The sequence below is a fragment of the Salmo trutta genome, chromosome 23 (assembly GCF_901001165.1).
Source record: "Salmo trutta chromosome 23, fSalTru1.1, whole genome shotgun sequence".
Lineage (NCBI taxonomy): Eukaryota > Metazoa > Chordata > Actinopteri > Salmoniformes > Salmonidae > Salmo > Salmo trutta.
The window spans coordinates 41,868,370-41,894,791 of NC_042979.1; the positions used below are offsets into that span (position 1 = coordinate 41,868,370).

General features: G+C 43.3%; 1 protein-coding gene across 4 annotated transcripts in view; it reads right to left on the reverse strand.

Moving 5' to 3' along the window:
• psd3l (pleckstrin and Sec7 domain containing 3, like) overlaps positions 1-26,422 on the reverse strand; it is a 151,476-nt gene that overhangs the window by 118,347 nt on the left and 6,707 nt on the right. For 2 of the 4 annotated variants that reach the window (XM_029710365.1, XM_029710364.1), the window contains exons 2-5: positions 25,735-26,422; positions 13,128-13,239; positions 7,781-8,834; positions 3,426-3,932 (exon numbers count right to left, since the gene is read on the reverse strand). The exon at positions 25,735-26,422 is cut by the window's right edge and continues 541 nt beyond it. In XM_029710365.1, coding sequence (XP_029566225.1) covers positions 3,426-3,932; positions 7,781-8,834; positions 13,128-13,239; positions 25,735-26,422 — 2,361 coding nt within the window. Of the gene's footprint in view, positions 1-3,425; positions 3,933-7,780; positions 8,835-13,127; positions 13,240-13,633; positions 13,678-21,583; positions 21,988-22,054; positions 22,195-25,734 lie in introns of those variants that run through there. The other 2 variants (XM_029710366.1, XM_029710367.1) reach the window with 2 other exon arrangements.

Here is a 26,422-nt window from a genome sequence, read left to right on the forward strand (position 1 = left end):
TATTTTCTCCTCTCCTGAAGACATGTGCTGCTGCTGCAGGGAGGGGGGGTTCCTAGGCAACCAAAGACTAATTTGCTACAACACTGACAACAAGTTTCATCACATTGTAAAGAGTTTGTGTTACCATGGAAATGGACTAAACCGCACAAATGCCCAACCAGAGTCTTTGGTCAGCTGTTCGTTCAACACAAAAAAAACGGTTATGACAGTCATTTTACTTTCATGACAGTCTTCATCTATAACATCGGTGGTTACACAATTACCGTGCCAGCCCTGTTTGAAATAGTATATTCCTTTTTAAAGGAAAGAATCTAAGGGAGCATACATCTTACCCCTGCTGCACCTCGCCTATGCAGCGGAGGATTTATTGTGTGCTTTCACATTTCTGTTGGGAAAAGGAAGGACGTCTGCTGCCTCCATGCCTCCTGCTCAGTAATATGCCCAGGAATTCAGACCTCAAATCCTAAAAGTTGTGCTCTTAAAGTTTTTATTGTCTGTTAGCTTTAAAAAGTACAGGAACAAAGTTAACAATGTTTTGACTCACGGCAAGTACAGTAGGTCTAGACTAAATGTTGATTCTGAGAGCACCTAAAAAGTCAAGGTATAGAACAACAAGACATTATTTGATTATGGCCAATTTAGGATTCACAAAAGAATGCTTTACCACAACGCACAAAGAACGATAGGCAAGTTATTGTAACTGAGCTGGTGGGTTGTACAAATTCAATTCTGTGCCTTTGAGATGTTTTTGTTGTGTCCACGGTACACTGTGCTAAAACAATAATATATTAAATGGCACTAATGGCCTGACCCTAATAGCTCCTGCAAACCAATTATAAAATACTATTATTACGGGGATGGATTTTACAAACTTTCAAGTGTCTCTGGAGTGGAAGAAAGTATGCAAACACCTAGCTATGTCTGTATATTAGGAGACACTGAGGCATGTTTCTTAACACCAAGGCTGTAATCATATCAAAACATAACTAGATATAGTCTAGGCTGTAATCATATCAAAACATAACTATATATAGTCTAGGCTGTAATCATATCAAAACATAACTAGATATAGTCTAGGCTGTAATCATATCAAAACATAACTATATATAGTCTAGGCTGTAATCATATCAAAACATAACTAGATATAGTCTAGGCTGTAATCATAGACACTAGATTAAATAATGGAGATATTGATTCATACAATTCCTTATTGGAGTTTAAACTTGACCCAAGGCAGTGGACCACTAGTATCATTATCCCCCATGGAATACTGCAACAGAAGGATATGTCCTGCAGGGGGCAGCATTACCATAATAATAAAACAGGAACAGGGTAAGATTGGCAGGCACTGTGAAGCAGGAACTGGGTAAGATTGGCAGGCACTGTGAAGCAGGAAAAGGGTAAGATTGGCAGGCACTGTGAAACAGGAACTGGGTAAGATTGACAGGCACTGTGAAACAGGAACTGGGTAAGATTGACAGGCACTGTGAAACAGGAGAAGGGTAAGATTGGCAGGCACTGTGAAGCAGGAGCAGGGTAAGATTGGCAGGCACTGTGAAGCAGGAACTGGGTAAGATTGGCAGGCACTGTGAAGCAGGAGCAGGGTAAGATTGGCAGGCACTGTGAAGCAGGAACAGGGTAAGATTGGCAGGCACTGTGAAACAGGAACTGGGTAAGATTGACAGGCACTGTGAAACAGGAACTGGGTAAGATTGGCAGGCACTGTGAAACAGGAACAGGGTAAGATTGGCAGGCACTGTGAAACAGGAGAAGGGTAAGATTGGCAGGCACTGTGAAACAGGAACAGGGTAAGATTGGCAGGCACTGTGAAACAGGAGAAGGGTAAGATTGGCAGGCACTGTAAAGCAGGATCGGGGTAAGATTGGCAGGCACTGTGAAACAGGAACAGGGTAAGATTGGCAGGCACTGTGAAACAGGAGGAGGGTAAGATTGGCAGGCACTGTGAAGCAGGAACAGGGTAAGATTGGCAGGCACTGTGAAGCAGGAACAGTGTAAGATTGGCAGGCACTGTGAAGCAGGAACAGGGTAAGATTGGCAGGCACTGTGAAACAGGAACAGGGTAAAATTGTCAGGCACTGTGAAACAGGAGAAGGGTAAGATTGGCAGGCACTGTGAAGCAGGAACAGGGTAAGATTGGCAGGCACTGTGAAGCAGGAACAGGGTAAGATTGGCAGGCACTGTGAAACAGGAACAGGGTAAAATTGGCAGGCACTGTGAAACAGGAGAAGGGTAAGATTGGCAGGCACTGTGAGGCAGGAACAGGGTAAGATTGGCAGGCACTGTGAAACAGGAACAGGGTAAAATTGGCAGGCACTGTGAAACAGGAGAAGGGTAAGATTGGCAGGCACTGTGAGGCAGGAACAGGGTAAGATTGGCAGGCACTGTGAGGCAGGAACAGGGTAAGATTGGCAGGCACTGTGAGGCAGGAACAGGGTAAGATTGGCAGGCACAACCACATATATACCTTGGAAGAACATTATATAGAGCAAGTCAAAATGTACAAATATCTGGGAGTTTGGGTGGATGACAAGTTGAGCTTCACCACCCATGTAGAGAACCTTGTCAGGAAACTCAAGCTGCGTATTGGGGTTTTATTACAAAACACAAAGCTTGTTTTTCCTTTGCCGCCAGAAAATAGTTGATTCTCTGTATTTAACTATGGTGGTACCATGTATGTGCAAGCCTCAAGCTCTACACTGAAGGCTCTTGACTGTGTATCATGCAGACCTTAGACGTCTCTGATTTGTGACAAAACTAACTCACCATTGTGATCTCTACAGTGCTGCCAGGTGGACATCAAAGCAACATGCAGGCTCAAACACTGCTACATTCTTATTTATAAGGCCATTTTATTTGTCCTCTCTTCTAGCTCGGAATGAAAAAAACATACAAGCTCAGATCTCAATCTTGTTTTATGCTATCAGACCCGAACATTAAAACAAGAGCATGGAATATGTTCCTTTCATTACTCAGCCCCCTGGTGTTGGAATTCCCTCAACGCCAACCTACAACTACAGGACCTGGTGTCCCTGGAGGGACCCCTGGAGGGACCCCTGGAGGGACCCCTGGAGGGACCTGGTGTCCCTGGAGGAGGTCAAAGGACAAATAGATCAACAGGTTGTTGAGACATGGGTTGACAACTAGAAACAACTACATGTCACTAGTTTGTGTTACCTTATGTAAGGAAGCATGTTGTTTTACCTCACACACACACACAACACACACACACACACACCTCACCTCTTTCTATAAGTTTATGCAGAATAAATCACCTTGAACCTTCTGTTCAGTGCCAGTGTAAGAAGTGCCACAACCTATAACAAATTCTCTATGAGAGTATAGGCCTAACAGTACAGTGAGCCTGTTGTTATTCAGCCACAATAATACAGTCTATTCTTTCCTACCTCAGGCAGCCGTGCAGCCAGTCCTTTGGGTCCCGCTCCACCCCATTGGCCAGGGGTCCACTGGAATGTTTATCTGATTGGCCGCTGAAAGCGGGGTCCCCAGTCGCTACCACCTCCTCTAGGTAGGACGACGTCACTTCCAGGGCGGCTTTCCCGCCCTTCCCCGTGGTCGTGACGCTGAGTAGCTCCTGGCGCTCCCCCTGGCGCTCCCCCTGGCGCCCCGCGTCGGGCAACAACTCCACGAAGTGGCCCGTCTCCTTGAGGCGTTGCTGGATCATGGGAGTAAGGGGCATGTCGAAAGTGAAGCCTGAGTCCGCCTCGTCGTCAGCCGAGGAAGACAGGGCATCCAGAGAGTCCAGGCTGCTGTAAAGGGTGCTACGGAAACGGTCTGACTCCAGGATGCTCTCGAACTGCGAGCTGAAGACGTCGGTGGCCTCCTGGCTCTCCGATGTCTCCTTGCCATCCCGGTTATCCGAAGGGTCCTCGCTGCCATTGGTCTTCGTACTCCTGAGGGAGTCGGGGACAAACAGAGACAATCATGAAAACTTTGACTGGAGACAAAAGTCAAGTCTTAGCCTTAACTTAGCAGACTGAAATTCAAACTAGCCTGTGGGAAACCTTAGCCATTATATTTCACAGCACATATCCATCTGGCATTCCTCCTCATTGAAATGGTTTGAGCCATAGAGATAGATAGAGGACTCATCTTTGTATCTGCGCTATTATAGCATCTCCATTTTGAAGTAGTCCATTTTTCTTCACTATTGGCTGATCCCTCCTGATGACCCGGTTGAACATGACTCAATGAAGTTGGAAGTCCCATCCAGTTTACTACATTAAAAATGGTGGAAGCCCTCAAGGGCACTGCCCATGCTAATACGGCCTTTTGGCCACTAGAGGCCTCTATGGTCTGAGTCTACCTTTAATGAGGGGCATTATTCAAAACCACCTCATCTGCAATTGGATCACCTTTAACCAATCAGAGGACGGCCTAATTCAAAGCAGTGTTTGGCCACCTGTGATTTTGTCCTAAAACCCACCCATTGGTTCTGAAAGGATGCGGATTGGAACGGTCATTTGCTAACTCGTTCCAAACGCCAATCTATTGGAGGAAGGCCTGACTGATGTGACAGTGAAGTGAATCAAAATGGAGAATGCTGCAATCAGGCTGGTTCCACAAGGGAAACCTGGCCTGAATTGCTTGGATTAGTATATTTTTCCTCTACCAAGAAGAAATAGATTAGATTCAGCGATATGACGCTACCATAAGAAGCGGGGCAACTTTCAACCCAAACAAAAAGAGTAAAAAACAAGATGCTAATCTCGTCAGCATTTGTTGTCAAGCGGCTATCACGTTGCTCGAAGGAAGCATGTAACTCCCCTGCACATGCTCAAAAGTATCTGTACAAGTTAACTAGTGCAGCATCTTGCTTAGCACTCACCATGATAACATCTTTGGTCCCACTGCTGTTTATGGTCACATCATACTGCTTACTTCCTGCTCCTCAAACAGAGCTAAATGCACTGTCCCTGTCGTAGAGGCCTATAGCCGCTGTGGTGAACTCAGCTAAATGCACTGTCCCTGTCGTAGAGGCCTATAGCCGCTGTGGTGAACTCAGCTAAATGCACTGTCCCTGTCGTAGAGGCCTATAGCCGCTGTGGTGAACTCAGCTAAATGCACTGTCCCTGTCGTAGAGGCCTATAGCCGCTGTGGTGAACTCTCAGAGGAAGTTATAAAGCACACGATTCCATTATTAACCCAGAGACCTAGCACCTTTCTACTTCCTCTCAGCGAAACTCTAACAAAACAACACATTTCTGTGGACTGTGACAATGCTAGTTTCCATGCAATGGAAACATCCAGCAACTAAAAGGAACTCAACATTTTCTAAGGACAAAAAAGCTACGGACGTTAGAAATATTGAAACATAGTGGGGGATCGAGTGTAAATAGTGCCATAAAATAAACAGTGAAATAAACAGTGCATCATAATCAACACTATTTAGGTTGACATCTTATTTTACAGGCCTTCAGTCATGACAATCTAATTGGTCACAGGGGGATGAGCTGAGGAGAGAAGTGCTGAATTCCAAATAGGCACCTAGCCCCCAATAGCCCCTAGGGCAGGGGGATGGGAACCAAGTTGACAGGAAGATTCATTTTTTCAAATGTTCACTAAAACGTAGTACTCTGGGAGCCACGATGAAAATACGCCACAGATGAACCTGTCAAAAACAATGAGACGTGGCCTGGGTTGGACTAGCAGTGTAAACCGCTGCCTCTGGAGCACATGTATGATGTACAGCTGCCAGCATGGGTTTTTCAGCACTCTGGAGCACATGTATGATGTACAGCTGCCAGCATGGGTTTTCAGCACTCTGGAGCACATGTATGATGTACAGCTGCCAGCATGGGTTTTTCAGCACTCTGGAGCACATGTATGATGTACAGCTGCCAGCATGGGTTTTCAGCACTCTGGAGCACATGTATGATGTACAGCTGCCAGCATGGGTTTTCAGCACTCTGGAGCACATGTATGATGTACAGCTGCCAGCATGGGTTTTCAGCACTGTGGAGCACATGTATGATGTACAGCTGCCAGCATGGGTTTTCAGCACTCTGTAGCACATGTATGATGTACAGCTGACAGCATGGGTTTTCAGCACTGTGGAGCACATGTATGATGTACAGCTGCCAGCATGGGTTTTCAGCACTCTGTAGCACATGTATGATGTACAGCTGACAGCATGGGTTTTCAGCACTCTGGAGCACATGTATGATGTACAGCTGACAGCATGGGTTTTCAGCACTGTGGAGCACATGTATGATGTACAGCTGCCAGCATGGGTTTTCAGGACTCTGTAGCACATGTATGATGTACAGCTGACAGCATGGGTTTTCAGCACATGTATGATGTACAGCTGCCAGCATGGGTTTTCAGCACTCTGTAGCACATGTATGATGTACAGCTGCCAGCATGGGTTTTCAGCACTCTGTAGCACATGTATGATGTACAGCTGACAGCATGGGTTTTCAGCACTCTGTAGCACATGTATGATGTACAGCTGCCAGCATGGGTTTTCAGCACTCTGTAGCACATGTATGATGTACAGCTGACAGCATGGGTTTTCAGCACTCTGGAGCACATGTATGATGTACAGCTGACAGCATGGGTTTTCAGCACTCTGGAGCACATGTATGATGTACAGCTGCCAGCATGGGTTTTCAGCACTCTGGAGCACATGTATGATGTACAGCTGCCAGCATGGGTTTTCAGCACTCTGGAGCACATGTATGATGTACAGCTGCCAGCATGGGTTTTCAGCACTCTGGAGCACATGTATGATGTACAGCTGCCAGCATGGGTTTTCAGCACTCTGGAGCACATGTATGATGTACAGCTGCCAGCATGGGTTTTCAGCACTGTGGAGCACATGTATGATGTACAGCTGCCAGCATGGGTTTTCAGCACTGTGGAGCACATGTATGATGTACAGCTGCCAGCATGGGTTTTCAGCACTCTGGAGCACATGTATGATGTACAGCTGCCAGCATGGGTTTTCAGCACTCTGGAGCACATGTATGATGTACAGCTGCCAGCATGGGTTTTCAGCACTCTGTAGCACATGTATGATGTACAGCTGCCAGCATGGGTTTTCAGCACTGTGGAGCACATGTATGATGTACAGCTGCCAGCATGGGTTTTCAGCACTCTGGAGCACATGTATGATGTACAGCTGCCAGGATGGGTTTTCAGCACTCTCTCTCCTATTATTCACCTCTATCGCTCACTATCCAATAAACATACAAAATACCTCAATTTTTATTTTTGTAAAGAAAAAGAAATTGAGAGACATTGGCGCACTTGGCTGCATTTCAAACGAAACAGACTTGTGTTGAATAGTAAGAGGTGTGGTCTACTTCAACGGTTTTCAAATAACCTTTTCTGTGGCTGTTCAAGTGTGGGTAGAGATAATTTGATGTGTTTATTCTAGTACTATTAGGCCTATAGTGTATTGATTACTTTGACCAATTATAGATCACCAGAGCCAGGCGTTGCAGACTCCTGCACCGGGGCCTAGGGACATCTGTAGATCTGAGAGGATTGGATCCTCCTGCCCCTTGTGCTGTTGTGGTTTGGACTAGACTTACTTACAGCTGTCCAATCCTTTCAGAGGCCGTTATTTAACAAGTGTCTCAAAGTATGAGTGCTGATCTAAGATCAGCTACTTCCTGTCCATATAACCGTATTCATTGAAAGAAAACAATGAAGCTGAATACAGCCCCAGACCCACAGGAGTGGCTATGGGTCAGGGCTCAGAGGCCATTTGGAATATAGCAGATATGTGACGTACCTATCTGAGCTGGGCTCCCGTGCCACGTCTCCATCGGGGCTCTGGTGCACAAATATGCCAGGGAGCACCCGGAACACCTCGTCCTCCAGGGACAGCCGACAGGGGAGTCTCTCTAGAGGACTCAGACTGTCCACAGAGCTCTCTACCTTCAGACTGCTGCAGCTCCTACCTCCCTCCAGTCCCTTCTCCGAGTCCTCACTCCCTCGCTCCTGTCCCATCTGACCACAAACGTCTGTCGCCGCCACCACCGTCGTCGTGCTCCCTGGCCGGCTCTCCGCAAATCGCAGTTTCTTAGGGGGCTTCTCCCTCAGCTGGCCCCCGTCCAGGAAGGCAGTGAAGATGCCGGGGATCTCGGCCAGGATTTTACTGGACTCCTCGTCCAGGAGCAGCCCCCCTCCGGCAGGCTCGGTCGTTGCCTCTAAACCCCTCCTGGGAGGTTCAGACTGGTCCACCACGGGTACCTCACCCGCTCCTGAGCATGGCCCAGATGTGAATGCAGCAGCCGTCAGGCCGGCACTTGTTTTTTCTTGGCAGTTCGCAGCGGGCGCATTCCTGAAGTCTCCGTTTACTTCGGCCGCCACGGTGGAGACGCCCAAGGCCTTCTGGGCCGCTGAGCTCAGGGAAGCCGTATCTTTCAGCAGCGCCTCCGTCCACGAGTCCAGGAGGAAGGTGGGCGAGAGGAGTGGGTCTCCCGGTGAATCAAGGCCCAGGCCAGACATGTCCAGGTCCACATTGGTCTCCTTCTCCTCCCCGTTTCTCTCTGTGGTCCGGCTGGCCACATCCTGCGAGGCCCCGTTTTGACCGCTACAGGGGATCATAATGGCTGCGCTCTGCTGTTCACTACTGTCCGCTGGGTGTAGGCTGTCCTCAGGTTGGGTGTGGGCGGCTGGAGCATTCTGGCTCCTGGCGCTGAGGCCGCTCAGCAGGTTGGCCAGCTCACGGTCGATCTCCAGGAACAGCGAGGTTTCATCGATGTCATCGTCCTGGAGACAGGCGTCTAGACTGGTGTTACTACTCCCCTCGTCCGCTAAGACGTGAGAGGTTGATGCTGAAACTGAGAAAATGAGATGTGTCAAATACTACAAGATAAATAGATCAATACAAGTGTCACGTGTGCACTTTAAAGAAATATAAATTGTTATTTATCATCGCTATCACCATCATTAGATAGATTATATTGATTTAGGATGTGAAACAGTGTGTATTTCCTCTCGGTGTAAGATAAATATCTCTCTTGGACTAATTCTGAATAAGCCTTGTAATCTGAACACTACGGCACTGTGTCCACTTCATGAAAGGAGAAGGGCTAGGAGGTGCCAAGGAAGGGCTGGTATGAATCCAAACTAATACTGCTGGTTCCTTTTCTTTCTTTCGTCCCTTCACACGCAGATGTCCCTTTCACTGGCCGGCAAACGGCTTCAGACAGTGGACCAAAGCTCAGCATGCTCAGTTCACATGTATTCACAGACATTTATTTCAAATTAGCCGAGTGTGATGGATACAATTCAGCCAAAACAGCAGGTGTCTTTTTTTCTATTGAATACCTTAGTATCTAGTTAAATATTGAACAGCTTTTAGCTGCTTTGAGCCATGTAGGGAGAATGTATAATTACTAAATTAACAAAATACACCTAAGGGTTTTTATCCTGGAGTATTTCGCTCTGTCCTCTTGTTGAACCTGTTCAGGAAGAGTTGGACGAGACAGCTGTGTCAATTAATACAATTATCCAGTTTAGTTTGACATGAACGGTGGAGTGGATGAGATCATGTAAGAGCTCTGTTGTCACAGTGATACATAGTGAATACCATCAAAGGTACAGTATCATTAGCATGTAGGCTAAATGCTTTGTTTTTGGAAGCCAGAACAGAACTAGCTTAAAACTAAAGAAATCATGTGCAACCTGCTCTGCCCTGTTTAGGCTAACAGGCCTATACTAGAGACCCAACACAACGACTTCAACATGGTTGGGTTAGGGCACTCCGTTTTGCTACGGTAAAAGAAAGCAATTGTTCCTTTTCAGATTGTAGGACTCCATTTCAGAGCATTTTCTTCCATGTCCTGCCTACTTAACAAGACCCTGATCTCTGTTTCCCGTTACTATACGTCCTTGTCATAGAGGACGTTATATCAAGAACACGATTACACTAGATGGCAGCATTTCCTTGTTTTTACTGTATAAATATCTGTTTCTACTGGAGAGTGACTGACAGAGCATATGAGAGATTCATGGCCATGTCTCTTAACCCATAAGAGTCTAAGCTCTGTCTAAGCCATATGGAATTGTATTTGGCCTTACTGTCATTAGCCCATACAAACGCAATGAATAAAATATACCCTACATGGATCAACAGATAGTTCCAAAAGGAAGTTTGTTCTGAAGTTTCTGTCCTATATCTGAGCGATATAAGAAAGATCAGGAAGCATTTGTTATTTTTTTGGACAGGTATTTAACCCCTTATTTTTGGCACTAAACAATCTCCATATATACTGTACTTCCATTCATTTTTATTTTTTTTCAACTGGTACTGGGGGACCTTCAGATGAGTCTTGTGAGGCCTGTGGGCGTCCTAGAGAGTCTCACCTTTCCACAGAGGAGTCATATTAGTGTGTATCCCAAACTGTTTGGACGCTACAGACAGAAGTCGTCAGATTGGTTGTAGCGACTCCAGTTTTGTGAGAAGACAGATTTTCAGGTTGTCTCACGGTCTGATAAACACGGCTCTAGCTCCGTCACCTTTCAACGCAGATGCAGAAGTTCCACATAGGCTGATGCGGCGTGTTGAGACGAATCCAAAACCCCCAAAAATCTCTAGATTAAAACTTATGGATTTTTATGGGGATTTATTATTATTATGCTAATTAGATTTCTGCCATCTTTACTGCCATCAAAATAACTTATGACGGGTGACACAGGGAGTTAAAACAATAGACCTTTAGACTGGTGTTGCGTCAGAACAGAGGCTGCGTCAGGCATAGTGCACTACTTTAGAACAAAGCCCTATGGGCCCTATAGTAGTGCACTTTATATGCCATTTTGGACGCACACAGCGTATCTTATACAACAGTTGTGAATAATGTCTAGTTGACGAGGGAGGCTGAGGATCAGCAGCTGTGTGGCCCCTGTAGAGAACGATAGTGGACAGAGTCAAAGTGAGGTTGTGTGGCCCCTGTAGAGAACGATAGGATAGTGGACAGAGTCAAAGTGAGGTTGTGTGGCCCCTGTAGAGAACGATAGGATAGTGGACAGAGTCAAAGTGAGGTTGTGTGGCCCCTGTAGAGAACGATAGGATAGTGGACAGAGTCAAAGTGAGGTTGTGTGGCCCCTGTAGAGAACGATAGGATAGTGGACAGAGTCAACGTGAGGTTGTGTGGCCCCTGTAGAGAACGATAGGATAGTGGACAGAGTCAAAGTGAGGTTGTGTGGCCCCTGTAGAGAACGATAGGATAGTGGACAGAGTCAACGTGAGGTTGTGTGGCCCCTGTAGAGAAGGATAGTGGACAGAGTCAAAGTGAGGTTGTGTGGCCCCTGTAGAGAACGATAGTGGACAGAGTCAAAGTGAGGTTGTGTGGCCCCTGTAGAGAACGATAGGATAGTGGACAGAGTCAAAGTGAGGTTGTGTGGCCCCTGTAGAGAACAATAGTGGACAGAGTCAAAGTGAGGTTGTGTGGCTCCTGTAGAGAACGATAGGATAGTGGACAGAGTCAAAGTGAGGTTGTGTGGCCCCTGTAGAGAAGGATAGGATAGTGGACAGAGTCAAAGTGAGGTTGTGTGGCCCCTGTAGAGAACGATAGGATAGTGGACATAGTCAAAGTGAGGTTGTGTGACCCCTGTAGAGAACGATAGGAGAGTGGACAGAGTCAAAGTGAGGTTGTGTGGCCCCTGTAGAGAACGATAGGATAGTGGACAGAGTCAAAGTGAGGTTGTGTGGCCCCTGTAGAGAACGATAGGATAGTGGACAGAGTCAAAGTGAGGTTGTGTGGCCCCTGTAGAGAAGGATAGTGGACAGAGTCAAAGTGAGGTTGTGTGGCCCCTGTAGAGAACGATAGGATAGTGGACAGAGTCAAAGTGAGGTTGTGTGGCCCCTGTAGAGAACGATAGTGGACAGAGTCAAAGTGAGGTTGTGTGGCCCCTGTAGAGAAGGATAGTGGACAGAGTCAAAGTGAGGTTCTGTGGCCCCTGTAGAGAACGATAGGATAGTGGACAGAGTCAATGTGAGGTTGTGTGACCCCTGTAGAGAAGGATAGTGGACAGAGTCAAAGTGAGGTTGTGTGGCCCCTGTAGAGAACGACAGGATAGTGGACAGAGTCAAAGTGAGGTTGTGTGACCCCTGTAGAGAAGGATAGTGGACAGAGTCAAAGTGAGGTTGTGTGGCCCCTGTAGAGAACGACAGGATAGTGGACAGAGTCAAAGTGAGGTTGTGTGACCCCTGTAGAGAAGGATAGTGGACAGAGTCAAAGTGATAGCACTAAGTCATGACTGTGCAGCATCGCTTGGGAGATGTCTACAGGATGTTTGCAAATCCCTGTGGATTACTAATGACCTTTTAAGCTCCTGCTAAATAGCCTGGGTAACCAGTCAGGGCTGAGACCTCTTTTCGGACTGGCTCTTGACGAGTAATAAAAAGCGAAAGTCTTCCCTGTGCAGATTTAGCATTACCTCAGCAAACAGGCTAATGTTCACACAAAATGGAACGATAAAAACACATCACTATACAGTACTTATTCATCTCTAGTTTCTGGGAATGTTTGACACAGCACTTAACTACTGTTCATGGGCTTGCTTTGAAAAATGGTTTGTTTATATAGGCCCTACTACAGTTGCCCAAAATGATTCATTGCACTTTGGGAAAGTAGGCTCTGTTCAACTCATGGCTAAAAGTCAGTGAAAGCAAAGGCTCAACTTCTACAGCCTCTTTCTGTAGAGAAATTGGCTTGTTGGGCCAATTCATCAATAACTGGTTGATATAGGAGCTTCCTATAACTTTCACAGAATGGTTCTTACAGTGCACTATAAATAGCTAAGTACTGTAATTGGGCAGTCCTGCACTAATCATTTAGAATTATTCATATTAGCCAGTAAAATAATGTATGCATTAGGCCTGATGAATGATTTATAGACCAGGATTAGTCTATATTTTTTGTGGATTTCAAGAACACTTTTCAGAAAAATGCAGGGGTCCATTGTTCCAACTGTGACACATTTCATGCATGTTATTAAATGAACAATCAAAATGTTAAAAAGAGGATAATGTCCAAGGCCTAATGCCAAGTGTAGCCTTAGCTACAGCATAAAGTCACACTGTTGTGAAGTATCATGTGGGGTAGATTATATGAAAGGTGTCATACCACTTTCAGTAGAGCTGGTCTCGTCTCCTTTTCCAAAGAGAAACTGGTACTTGGCCTTCGCAACACTTTGAGCGTGTGAAGACGAGCTGTTAACCCAAACAAACGTTTCAGCCTGCAAGAATAAACAAGAACATGCATTTACCGCAGGCAAGACGATTCTCTGATAAGCATTATCATTCAGAAATCATTGAGATGTCTCACCACCAGTTGCCATAGATTGGACAGTAAACCCGAGTTCATTTCATCTGGGTGTTTTGAAACCAAAATCAAAATGAGGCTAATCACATCACCTTGACAGTAGACCTACCTCTATTTAACCATCTGGCCATGTTTTCAAAATCATTTCTCTTGACCATGCTCTACGAATCAACTTCAGGTCTTGATAGCGTTTCTGAATATAAACCACCAAAATCATTTCCGGTTGCTTTAGTTTGATTTCTTGATTTTGTTTTTAACAGCAACATCTTTGATTGATTATAACGTACAGAGTACCATCAGCCACTTACCGCCATATCTCTTTCAAAGCAGGGAACAGTCATTGGTAACATCTCTGTGAGCATAAGGGTAAAACTAACATGAGTTTGTAATGTAAAACCATAACGTTATTACAAATGAAAACAATCTTGAAAGAGCATAACCTTAGCCCAGGGGGTTCCCAAAATGTTTCACTTAGGCCCCCCTTCCAGCATTTGGGGAACATCCCGTGTACCTTTTGTTGGCAGGGAGAACATTTTACCGGTTTTAAAGCTTATTATTTTCAGCAATTCTACACATTCATCATTGGGTGCAGAGAACATTTTGCAGTTTTAAAGCAAATTTTCTTACAATTCCATACATGGAATTTTGCCATGTCTAATGTGTACTACAAAATCTATGGGCTAAAAAACCTAGCCCAAAAAAACATTAGCTGACATGGGTTAGTTGATCTGGACATTTCTGCCAAGTTATAAATAGAGTTAACAAAAAAAATAGCCGGACCCCCCCCCGACCCCCAGAACCCACACAGTTTGGGAACCACTGATCTAACCTAATCAAACATTGACAAAGTTTGAGAATTCGAAAACTCTCTCTGACTTTTTTTAAAGTAAAGCTAAATGTGATACAGGAGTAGAGTTCAGGCCTACATTATCTTTGTTATAGATAAGAACATGCCACACAGCATTCTCAATAAAAGCTCAAGCAGCCCATGTTCTGTAAGTCAGAGCCTCTCTTAAAACAGCTTAGAGTGATGCTATTATTGAGTATTTCTAGATCGTGATGTCTGCCTGCCAATGCCATCAGAAAGTGGTCTCATGTATCAGCGTAGCTACTCACCTGCTATGATCTCAAAAGACGCATAAGCTACTGCATAAGAGGTCACAAGTTCACATAGGAAGGATCCATCGAATGTACGTGAAGCATTTGGCTCTCTCAATCCATGTAAGGCTAGTGAATTCTGTTTGAACCTTAGCAAAGGCTCAGTAAACATTTCATTAGCCAACATTCCCAACAGCCATACAATGAACAGGCCTAGTTCTGCTAGAGTTTACAACAGTGATTGCATGACGTTCATTCAGGATGACTCAACAGGAGAAAGGCACTCTGATTCAATGAAATCCACATTTGAAACCATTCCAAAGCTTAGTGCCATGACCATTACAAGAATTAAGCTCTGCGGATCAAATGACAGGCAACTAAAACTGTAATTACTCCAGCATCCATCAACGAGCACAAAAGGGGAAGAGTAGGAAAACACTATAGATGGGCCACAAAAACACAGTGAGACCATTACTGAGAAATACTCAATAATAGCCTACACTAGCAGGCTAATATGAACACCAGCTTAATCTGAATGATTGATTACAATTCCTACATAGACTAAATAGCAACTTCCAAAGTAAAATGACCTTGTAAATTACATTCCAATCTAAATTGAGAGGTTAAATTGTAGAAGGAACTATGAAGCGAACGTAGCTCTCTGTGGGAAAGCTGTTGTTGCCATGGCTGCCAATGTGAGACGTGAGAATGCAGACCCTTTTTTTTTACCAGAAATTATTTTTTATGGTTGCGCCGCCCCCCCCCCCCAACTCTCTTATAAATTAGACCTTGCTTAAATGGACAATTGATAGGCCAATATTGAAGACTCAGTGCCCACACAAACTAAAAAGGTATCATGTTGACTGCAATAACAGAATTTATGCTATTCAAATGAGGTGGTTGGTTAGACAGAGACCATCTTTTGGAACTGTTATGACATTCATGAGAACTGTTGTGTTGATCAAGGTGAACAAAGCCTAGAAAATTAACAAAATTCCATCATTTTGTGAAAGACAAGTCACTATGGAAGTGTTTTTTACAGAAAACATTTCGTACAGCAACAACAAACAAAAAAAACTCTGGTTAGCCTAGATAGGCTACTCCACTAAATCTGCCCAGATGGACTAAATTATTTTGCTTAGCAACAGCTGGGAATCTCATTGGAGGGTGAAGGCCACATCATAATTCACTAGTTTGTTTAATGCTTCGGGTAATTAATAGAGTTCACTTCCACATAGTCTTGGGAGGTGAGCTGTCAATCAGCTTTCCATTAAAAAGGTCACGATGATCTCTGTCTATATTCCAAATGGCACACTATTCCCTATCTTGTAAACTACTTTTGACCTCATACATTGGGTCCTGGTCAAAAGTAGTGCACTATATGGGAATATGGGTCCTGGTCAAAAGTAGTGCACTAGATAGGGAATAGGGTGCCATTTGGGACATTACCTTAGTCTATTCTTTACACTCCAGAGAGGCACCATAACTCGGCACATTGTCCTTTCCCACAGGAGCCAGAGCAGTGTCACATCAAGGTCCTAGAAAACACTGGAGCTCAAGAACTGGAGCTAAGAGTCATACTCCAGAGGGTTCAGAAATCCACAGCCTGTGCTAAAGTAAAGTCACTCTCTGGTAAGGGCAATTCCATGGTAACAGAATTACACTGAGAACTAGATTTTTCACAAAAAATGTTGACCAAACAAAAACTATTGATTTTCAAAGTTCGGTAAAATAATTACATTAAAATCTCAGTTTTATTGTTACCATACATTTGACATTTTAGTAATTTAGCAGACGCTCTTATCCAGAGCGACTTACAGTAGTGAATACATACATTTTTTAATTGTACTGGTCCCCCGTGGGAATCGAACCCACAACCCTGGCGTTGCAATCACCATGCTCTACCAACTGAGCCACAAGGAAGGCACAAGGAAGGTTACCAAACTCTGTATCTGCACAGTAGTCCTTGTGCATAGAGTTCTGTGTTTTGTTAAACTTTGAAATCAATGTTTTTGTTTGGTATAGATTTTAAAGTAAAAAATCTGAAGAACTGTGCAGATATAAAGTTTGGTAACAATAAAATGGAGGGAGATTTTATCTTAATACTGTTACCAAACTTTGCAGTCATTTTTTAAATATTTTTTTAAAATCAAATGTTTTTTGTTCGGAATACATTTTAAACTGAGAATTATAAAGTGAGTCTCAGCATAATTCCGTTTACTTGGAATTGCCCGTAACCAATCTGGCACTGTTTCGTCCTCAAAGGCATCAAAATACATTTGAAAAGAGAACATCTAAACTAGATCCACATCTGAGCTTAAATTTCTTATTTCACCTTTATTTAACCAGGTAGGCCAATTGAGAACAAGTTCTCATTTACAACTGCAACCTGGCCAAGATAAAGCAAAGCAGTGCGACACAAACAACACCGAGTTACACATGGAATAAACAAACGTACAGTCAATAACACAATAGAAGAAGTCTATGTACAGTGAATGACCTGCCTATGACCTGCCTAAATCTGATGGAAATGAATGACAAAAGATCAGCGTGATTCAGGATAATAAAACATTGCAATTCCATCACAATGTTTTGGGGAATTAGTCAAATGAAACAGTTTGTGTTTGATAAAATGTGGAAAAGGGTTTCCCATTTTTTTGGTTCAAATTTGCCTAATCCCAAATCACAAGACAGGACATTAGAGTGTAGGATGTATTGCATTTTGCTAGCTAAATATCTGAGCCAAACTTACATCTGTGTAAAAAAAATAGCGGTACATCTCAAACAGAATATCATTACTTTAACTGTGAAAGATGTGCTCGGCTGTAGCACAGAAAAAGTTGGGCTTTTTCTTTTCAAGGACTTGCAGACTGACAAGTTTCTGGGAGACTTCCACACCCTACCCAGTCCACAAACAAACATCTTATTCCAAACTATAAAAAAAAAAAGCTTCTTGACATTATTACCAAGGTTATCAAATGGTACACTAACTCACTCTAACTGACTGAGGAACAGTTGTTGAATAATGGTGTAACTGTTCTACTGTACTGATAAGGACAGAGAAAGACCAACCATATCTAGGTGAACGCAAAAATACAGAAAGCTAAATAAGTGAAAATAGATTGGCCTACCTGCATCTCCTGAATTTGAGAAGCTCCTCTTAGTCAATGAAAAGGTTTTCAACCCTCTTAACTTCTGTCATACCGTGTGTAGAGCTCAGGGATAGCGTTCGGAGGACAACCCGAGCATTCTAAAGCTGTTGTAAACTTTGACAGTACACACATATAGAGCAAGTCTTGGCTACTAGAGTAGTAAACACGGTCAGAAACAATACAGCCTGTGTGCATTTTATGGTTAGTGAGTATTAGTCAATCCAAAGGCTGTGGGACGACCGTGCTCCGATCCATCTAGGGTCGGAAAATGTTTTTGGAGGTTCAAAGAAAATGAAAAAGTGCAGATGGCTCTGAACACGCAGCTGCACAGTTGGTTCACTGCCTTTGGAGCGCCTAACCTACAGGTCAGCTTTTCCGTTATGACACAGGCACGGCCCACATAGACTCCTAGAGAACTTTAACTCTCTAAAGCGAGAGTAATGTCCCAGACAATATCAAGCCAGGACAGCATAGGCTAAAGGTGAAGAAAATCTGCTTTTGAGAAGTTGCATAAGATGACATGCTACTCAAATGAACACACTGACCAATCCTCAGTCATTCGAGGGTGATGACAAAATCATTTTCCACTGTCATTTTTACAATGCCATAATAAGGCTGGGCCACATTGGCTCTGCCATGGGCAAACATTCCAGATTAAAGCTGAGCAGCATGTCTATCTGTGATCTGTTGTGGCTGTGTTTCTGTGTCACCATGTAATGGAGGAGGTGCAAAAGTACTAATTATTACAGAGCTAATGTGTGCGTTTACAACCTGGTCCTGTGAGTGTATGAAATGGTACATAGTAAGTACACCATTGGACTGAAGACTTAGAAGAGAGTAATACAAGTAACAACAAGAAATGGAGGCAAAATATGCTTTTATCAAAGCAAAATATGTTAGGCTTATTATTTCAGACCAGTAATGTCATATGCCTAAATATGCTCATCTAGCCTACTTCGAGTACAATCAGTTTTTTTGTATTTCTCTCTGTACTGTTTGTAAACAGGCTTTGTAAATCTGTAGTGCCGACTCTGCCATAAATTACAACTTAAGTGAATCTCATGAATCTTCCGGTATAATCCGCTTTTGGATCTTTCATGAGCATTTGATAAATAAGACAAAAGAGCTTCCTTTAGTGCAGCTTCTTGCCAAATCTCTTATTTATATCAGGTGCCAGACACATCAGTCACTTGACACAGGGCTTTATACCTGCACTCTCTTCAGCGAAGTGCTTTTAAACTGAGTTTAAAAATCCAATACATTTGACCCAAAGACGTAGGCCTATAACATGCATATAAATGGGGTTGGTGATGCAGTTGTATTCCTTTACGGATCACTGGATGTTAGTTAGTGGGATTGTCACATGACCTATCAGTCAAACAGGATAGACTGGATATGAACCCTGAAGGGTAATACCATTTAAGAGGTAGTAATAACATCTGTTAATGAGGTGAAATGGGGGCTTCCATGTAGGGCACTACTTATAGGAAGAAGCAGACTCCTTATAGGGAGGGAGCTTGTGAATTAGACATGATCTAGTTAGTGCAGCGCTCTGCAAGGGCAAGACTGCTTTTACATTTCCTTATCACATTTCTGTTCCGGAAAAGTCCTGTTACAGGATTTCAATAACAACGATTGTGAATCTGGAGACCTTTGATACGATAGAATAGATAGGCTACGCGGCATTAGTGAATTACATTTGCCAAAGCATAATGAGGGGGAAAAAACACCAGAAAGATTCCAAACCCTTTTAAATGATGTACCAAATCAAGTCATGTTTTGCTAAAAGACCTGATTTTTGGAGGTTTGCAATGCATGCACACTTTATTAATGGAAAACAGAACCCCATCTGTCATTGGGTTTAGCTTGACTCATGGAAGTAAAGGAAGGTCTGTCCAAGACACAAAACTCTCACTATTCACATCAGCCGAGGAGAAAACTATTCCTTGTTTGCCTGTAAAAAAAAAAGAAAAGACAAGAGTGTTTGCCCAAAATCTGTGCTACATGGGTTATGGGAGAAGGATCTGGGTTAGGAGGCAATTCTAATAGAAATGAGCTAAAGAGCAGGTTAGCAGTGGGGAAGTCTGAAATGAAAGCAATAATGATCTGATATGCTTGCTGATTTTAACTCACCTGATAACAAGACAAATATAGAATCATTTAAATGATTATTTGATGTTGATCAAGCCACTTTTTATGATAGCCTTACTCCTGGACAAAGACTAGCCAATTCCCAGTCAGGCCCTTTTGGCTCTTAGCATAATGCTTTGTTTCTGTCTCTCCCCTAAGGAAACAATGCATCCTTCACAGCTGTCAGGCCAGTCAACACCATATGCAGCCACTCCCATGTCAGACCGGGCCAAGTGTCAGGTGAACAGAGGGGAGACAGAATCCCAGACAAACACGGAACACCTACCAGAGGTGGCAGGAATCTCTCTTGAGTGTAAGCGGGGAACACCCTAAATAGCCTAAGTCTTCATTAACATTTTCTGGAACAGTGAAGGAAGTGTGCCCTTAATGACAGGTTGCAGGCATTCCTATTGCTCACAGGACAGACTTCTGGCCCATCCTGACTCAGGTCCATTGAGGGCATATGTAGCAATACAATAATGACTGTCTTTCAGAACTGTGCTATGATGTGGTAAAACCAGATCATCCTCATAAGTAGTAAAAATACTTAGGAGGGAAATCGTCTCTGACAGCCAGTTAAGGGACTGTGAGATGCATGCAGCAATACATCTCTAATGTTCTGTCATACATAGGCCCAGTGGATAAACTGCACCGTGCATGGGACGAACTGTAAGATGTGTCTTGGACAATAGGTAACTTATTGAGCCCCTTGAATTTAACCATGTGATGATCTGTCTTCTCACTAAGGTAAATTTATGACAAATCCTAACTGTGTAAAAAAGCAAGAGAAAGAAACACTGGTGATTTTTCAATCCGGTACTTAGTCAATCAAACAGTTTAGGAATGAAGCCATTGCTGCTTAATGCACTGCTCTCTTGGTAATTCATTTTACAATGCCAGTAAGATTGCTGGGCCACTCCAAGCCTTCCCAATTACATTAACATAATCACATCCAAACAGAGCACAACTGTACAAAGTGAAGAATTAGTTCAGGCAGACCCCGCTGACTTCTAGCTAAAGCTCCTGAAATTGAAGAGCGAATGAGGGGAAAATACTGAAGTGGAAACATTTGCTGAGGGGAAAACACTGCTGGGGCTCTACCCCAGATTTGAATCGGATCCAAGGATTAATCCAAGCAAGCACAGCCAATTTAAATTTCATATTATAGGAGCATCTTGTTATGTTAAACCCCTTGGCTAGTTGAATCTACCTTCAAAATAATGTTACAATGACTACAGTGTTGAAAACTGAACTGGCAACTCAGTTACTGTAAATAATGTAGCTACTAGGCTTACCGTAAAAATGTTTAATTTCACAAAATTGACAAAAATAAAGAGGAAGTTGCTATAATTTAGAAGAGTGCAAACTAGGCTTTGATTATGAATTACAGCAACAAAATCTAGCCTCTTCAATGGATAAAAATGTAAAGTGCTGGCTAACTAGCTAACAGTTAGACTATAACATTAGATCATGGTGTATTGAAGGGTCTGGCTGACAACAAAGAGCTTCCAGCTTCCAGCACCACAGCAAGCCACAATTTCCAAATCTCTTGGCTATCGTTACATACTCTTACTGGTATAACGTTAGGTGGCAAACAAGACTTTTGGCAAAATTGTATTTTTTTTATATATATATATATATATATATATATATTTGTCACTATGCTTGCTATGGTGTGATATGACAGTTAGATAAAGAGCATCATGCTATCAACTGCCAGGGACAACGGCTAACAGTAGCAATCACAGTTGACAATGTGCTAGCCAACAAACCAAATGACCGTTATATTCTGAGCTGGCTAGCTAACTAGCTAAAAACAAACTAGACATTATGGAATTCATTTTAGCCAGTTTACCGTTACTGCTATAAGCACCTTACCCCATCATCACTCTCGTCCATATCCCAAAATGTTTTGTGATCACTCTTCGCATGCAAGCTGTTCTGACAGTTGTTCACTTCAGATCCCTTGGCTGACTGAAAACAACCCCCACCATTTCTCAGTATGTAAAACTAGCCAATATTGACTTTTACTACAAACGCATCAAACAGTTCTCTCCTCCGAAGAAAGCTGACCCATTTTCCTAACATGCAGGAGGACATGGCTTGCACCAGTCGTGTAGTTTCAGCCCTGAATCCAAGCAGCAGTCTGGCTGGGAATGGATGACTGGAGGCGTGACAGAATCCTATGGAAGTAGAAACCCTACGAGCTACTGTACTGTAGCTAGCTAGCCAGAGAGCTAACCACGAATTCCACTTCAGCCAGCTCCAGCATCCTTCTGAATCCAATAACCAGACATTGTTGACTCGAAAACTTTCTTCTTGACGTAGTTAACGATGCATTTTACTTACCAACGATTGATTTATTCCATCTGTGTGCAAAGCATTTTCTTGATCCGACGTCCTACTCCCGCTTCCTATCTGCTACACTTTGCCCTCGGTGTTTATCTATTGACTTTTGTTACGCTTTCCAGCCTTCCCCTCAAACATCGTGACACTTGGTACATTCCCATCTAAAAGCGCTTCCTAGTTCATACTATTCCTGATCAAACGAGGGTAGATTATCCTGTGGCAGATACAGGACATCGAGAAAGGAAAATAATGAAGCTCTTATCCAAAGATTCCACTGACTGGCAGCATGAACTATCTATCCATCATAAATGTGCAATAATTTTAGAATACAGAATGCATGCTGTATTTATGTAGGCTACCTTGTGCTTATGAAAGTTGTATTGTTTTCCCCGTGATGATAGGCTATCATGACTATGGCTAAACTATTATCTTGAGCCATTCTGCTAATTCAGAAATTCAGAGACGACAATTTCCCCTCATTCATGAGAAACGACTTAAATTTGGTTTAAGCAGTGTTGCGTGTTGTGTCTGTACAGCATGACTATAAATTGTGCCTTCCTGTATATTCTATTCTACTGAGACATTTACTTTATGTTCGTATTCTTATATTTAATGATTTCTTATTGTTGTTGCATTGTCTAGAAGGAACCTCCATGTAAGCATTTCATTGGACAGTACCATGTACATCCACTAATACAATTTGAAACTAATCCATATTACACACGTTTTACAAAAGCCTGAAAATCTCAACCCCAAAATAACCTGATTGTACAGATAAAAAACACATCCAATCAAGACATGCGGTTGAAATGCAGTATGTGCAAAATGGAAAGAGAACATAAAAACACAGCCCATGATCCAGCTCAGATGATGATTGATAAGAAATGTGTGGTACAAAATGAATAGTTAGTGCAAAGCTCCATGTGGCAGTCGGCCTACACATGCTGATTTTATGTTCTGTGGCATGTTCATTTATTTGATACAGTACTTTTTCACCACTCCCTTCTATTACTGGTGTCTAGGGGCACAGGCAGACTAAACACCATTATTATGTATATCTTTCAACAATGTCTGTATTTTTACATCACCACATGTAATCCTTAAATAGACATTTACTGCAAAGTGTTAAGATTTCCCAAACATTAGGACAGAAACACAGCTACGGGATGGGTGGCACAGATGTGCACAAGTCTACAGAAATGGGGATTATGATTTTGCTGTTTTAAGCAAGAACATAAGTGGAAAGAACCAGTTTTTCCTGTCTGATTCTTAAAGGAAACAAATACTCTGTAGCATAATTTCCTGGATGGTCAGGGCCAGGTTCAGGTTTAAACTTGTGCTTAGGGCCCCCCCGGGCGGTAAGGGCCCCCCAACCCAAATTAATATTTAGAAGAACACACTAGATGCAATTTCAAAATTTGGTTGTGCACCCCTCCCCCCCTGGAACGCTGCTGCTACTCTCTGTTATCATCTATGCACTTTAATAACTCTACCTACGTGTACATATTACCTCAAATACCTCGACACCGGTGCCCCCCTGTATACAGCCCCGCTATTGTTATTTACTGCTGCTCTTTAATCATTTGTTGCTCTTATCTTCTATTTTTTTTTGTATTTTCTTAAAACTACATTGTTGGTTAAGGGCTTGTCAGTCAGCATTTCACTGTAAGGTCTACACCTGTTGTATTCGGCGCACGTGACAAACACAATTAGATTTGATTTGATATCGAGATGTCATATTGATTAGTCTACCTTTAATAAGATACTGTGGGTAAATAAAGCAGAGACTGCTAGACTTTAGAAAATTCAAATTCATCTGCATAAATATAGATTTTTTTATAGGCATTTATATAAATATGGACGTGTTTCTCATTGCAAATGCATGGATATTTAGATCACAGACTGCCATATCTGATCAGAGTGTTAAGAGTTGAAAGGACATTGTTAGTCATATATTTGACAGCGCAGCATTAATTTGCGGGATTCGTGGAATCATATTGTTTAATCCTCTCTGTAAATAGTTCATAAAGCATGACAGATAAAGCGGTCTTTCCTATTTTCCAGTACAATATTTGAAAATCCAACACTAGGTGGTGATCCAATTCCACACCCCCCTCACCTCAATCTTATTTTGATGGTTTTCCCATAATAATACTATGGCATCCCAATGGTGTCAAAGACGACCATGGCCCGTACACACAGCGCAACACATAATTGGTTTTGCCTCTCAAATCATAACGAATAAGAGGGCCGACCTGATCCCAGATCAGCACTCCTACTCTGAGACACTTTGTGAAAACAGACCGCGATATTCAGTTTACCACAGTAGCACGGAGAGGCCTACAAGAATAAGTGGAGTTAGATTTATTTACAGAGGGTTAAGGTTAGACAGAGGATACTGGTGGGCTTAACCCACCTAAATACTAATAATCTCATTACTTCATTAGTGTGGACACAGACAACCAGGAGATGTGTGTGAAATCTGTCTCTTCAGTAATTACACCGTAATGACACTGCAGAACTGTTTGTTACAAATACCAATTTCAAGAGGCTAAAATACAGGACTGCTCCATGGGCTGTTTGTGATTATTGTCCAGAGGACTTCAGAGACCGGTGGGTTATCTCTTGAAAAGATGATATGTCTTTCTAGGTCATTTAGCCTGAGGAATGACAGACAAGCCCCGGATATGGGTGGCGAGCTATAGAGAGTATTATTCCTCTTACGTTGTCGTGACTCATGTCTCATGGAAGTTGATTGGCTGGTTTTATGTCTACACTACCAAGAGCACTTTAACATCTCAAATCTACTTTTTATTTGGCCCTGGCTGGTTAGTTTAATCTACTGTACATTAGGGGCCTGGCTGGTTAGTTTAATCTACTGTACATTAGGGCTCTGGCTGGTTTGGTTAGTTTAATCTACTGTACATTAGGGGCCTGGATGGTTAGTTTAATCTACTGTACATTAGGGCCCTGGATGGTTAGTTTAATCTACTGTACATTATGGGCCTGGATGGTTAGTTTAATCTACTGTACATTAGGGGCCTGGCTGGTTAATTTAATCTACTGTACATTAGGGCCCTGGATGGTTAGTTTAATCTACTGTACATTAGGGCCCTGGATGGTTAGTTTAATCTACTGTACATTAGGGGCCTGGATGGTTAGTTTAATCTACTGTACATTAGGGGCCTGGATGGTTAGTTTAATCTACTGTACATTAGGGGCCTGGATGGTTAGTTTAATCTACTGTACATTAGGGCCCTGGATGGTTAGTTTAATCTACTGTACATTAGGGGCCTGGATGGTTAGTTTAATCTACTGTACATTAGGGGCCTGGATGGTTAGTTTAATCTACTGTACATTAGGGGCCTGTATGGTTAGTTTAATCTACTGTACATTAAGGCCCTGGCTGGTTAGTTTTGGTATAATCCCAGTGCTCAAAATCACAAATGCTCTTCTTGGGAATTATCAATGTAATGTTGATCGCAAAAATCACATAATTATGTAGTAGCCTAAGGACACAAATGCAAACAGTATACTGTACTGTAATTACAGAACAATCAAGGATGTGAAGCCACAACATCTCATCAAGTCATCAACTGTACATGCAACTGGACCATCCATCAGATACACTTTCAGTAGCAGCACATCTCTGCACACACAGAACCAAAACAGCAACTCACCTTCTGAGCTGGAACAGGCTTTATCATGGAGGGACGAGCAGCACTGATCACAGAGGATGGAGCAGCAACTGTTGAGACTGTGGGTTTTGACATAGCTGAGCTCACCACAGAAGGCTCTGAAGAAGAAGCCTGTGAGGTCACAACACTGGGTTGAGTGACAGCTATAGACGTGGAGAGACTCCTTGTCACTGCGTTCCTGTACGTATCTCCAGGTATCTTTGAGGACCTCTCCTTGACTGCATACAGAAAGGTCTTGCGCTCTTCTGGACTTCTAAGGAACACTTGTGAACCACTCTGTGGACCTCTTGGCTTCTCACCAGCCTCCTTCTGCTTTGCACTGCTAACCCAACTGTTAGTGCTGCTAGGGTGATGGGGGCTGGGAGCCACGTTGGGTTGGGTAGGTGCTGGGGCTGGGGCTGGGGCCGGGGCCTGGTGGAAAGGCTTCTGGCTTGGCTTGTCCCTCTCCATCTCAGGGGCCTTGGGCCCGTGGGTGTCGGGCACGGATCCTTCTGCTGGGTGCAGGAAGCTGACCCGTGGTGCCGCAGAATAAGCTTGAGAGGGGGGTGCTGGGTTGGTGGCGGTGGTTGGTGTCCCCGCTAGTGGCTGTTGATTGTCCTTGTTCATCATTGTCCGAGGACTGTCCTCCCGCAGGATCCAAACTGGGAAATCTGACTCCGAGGTACTGAGA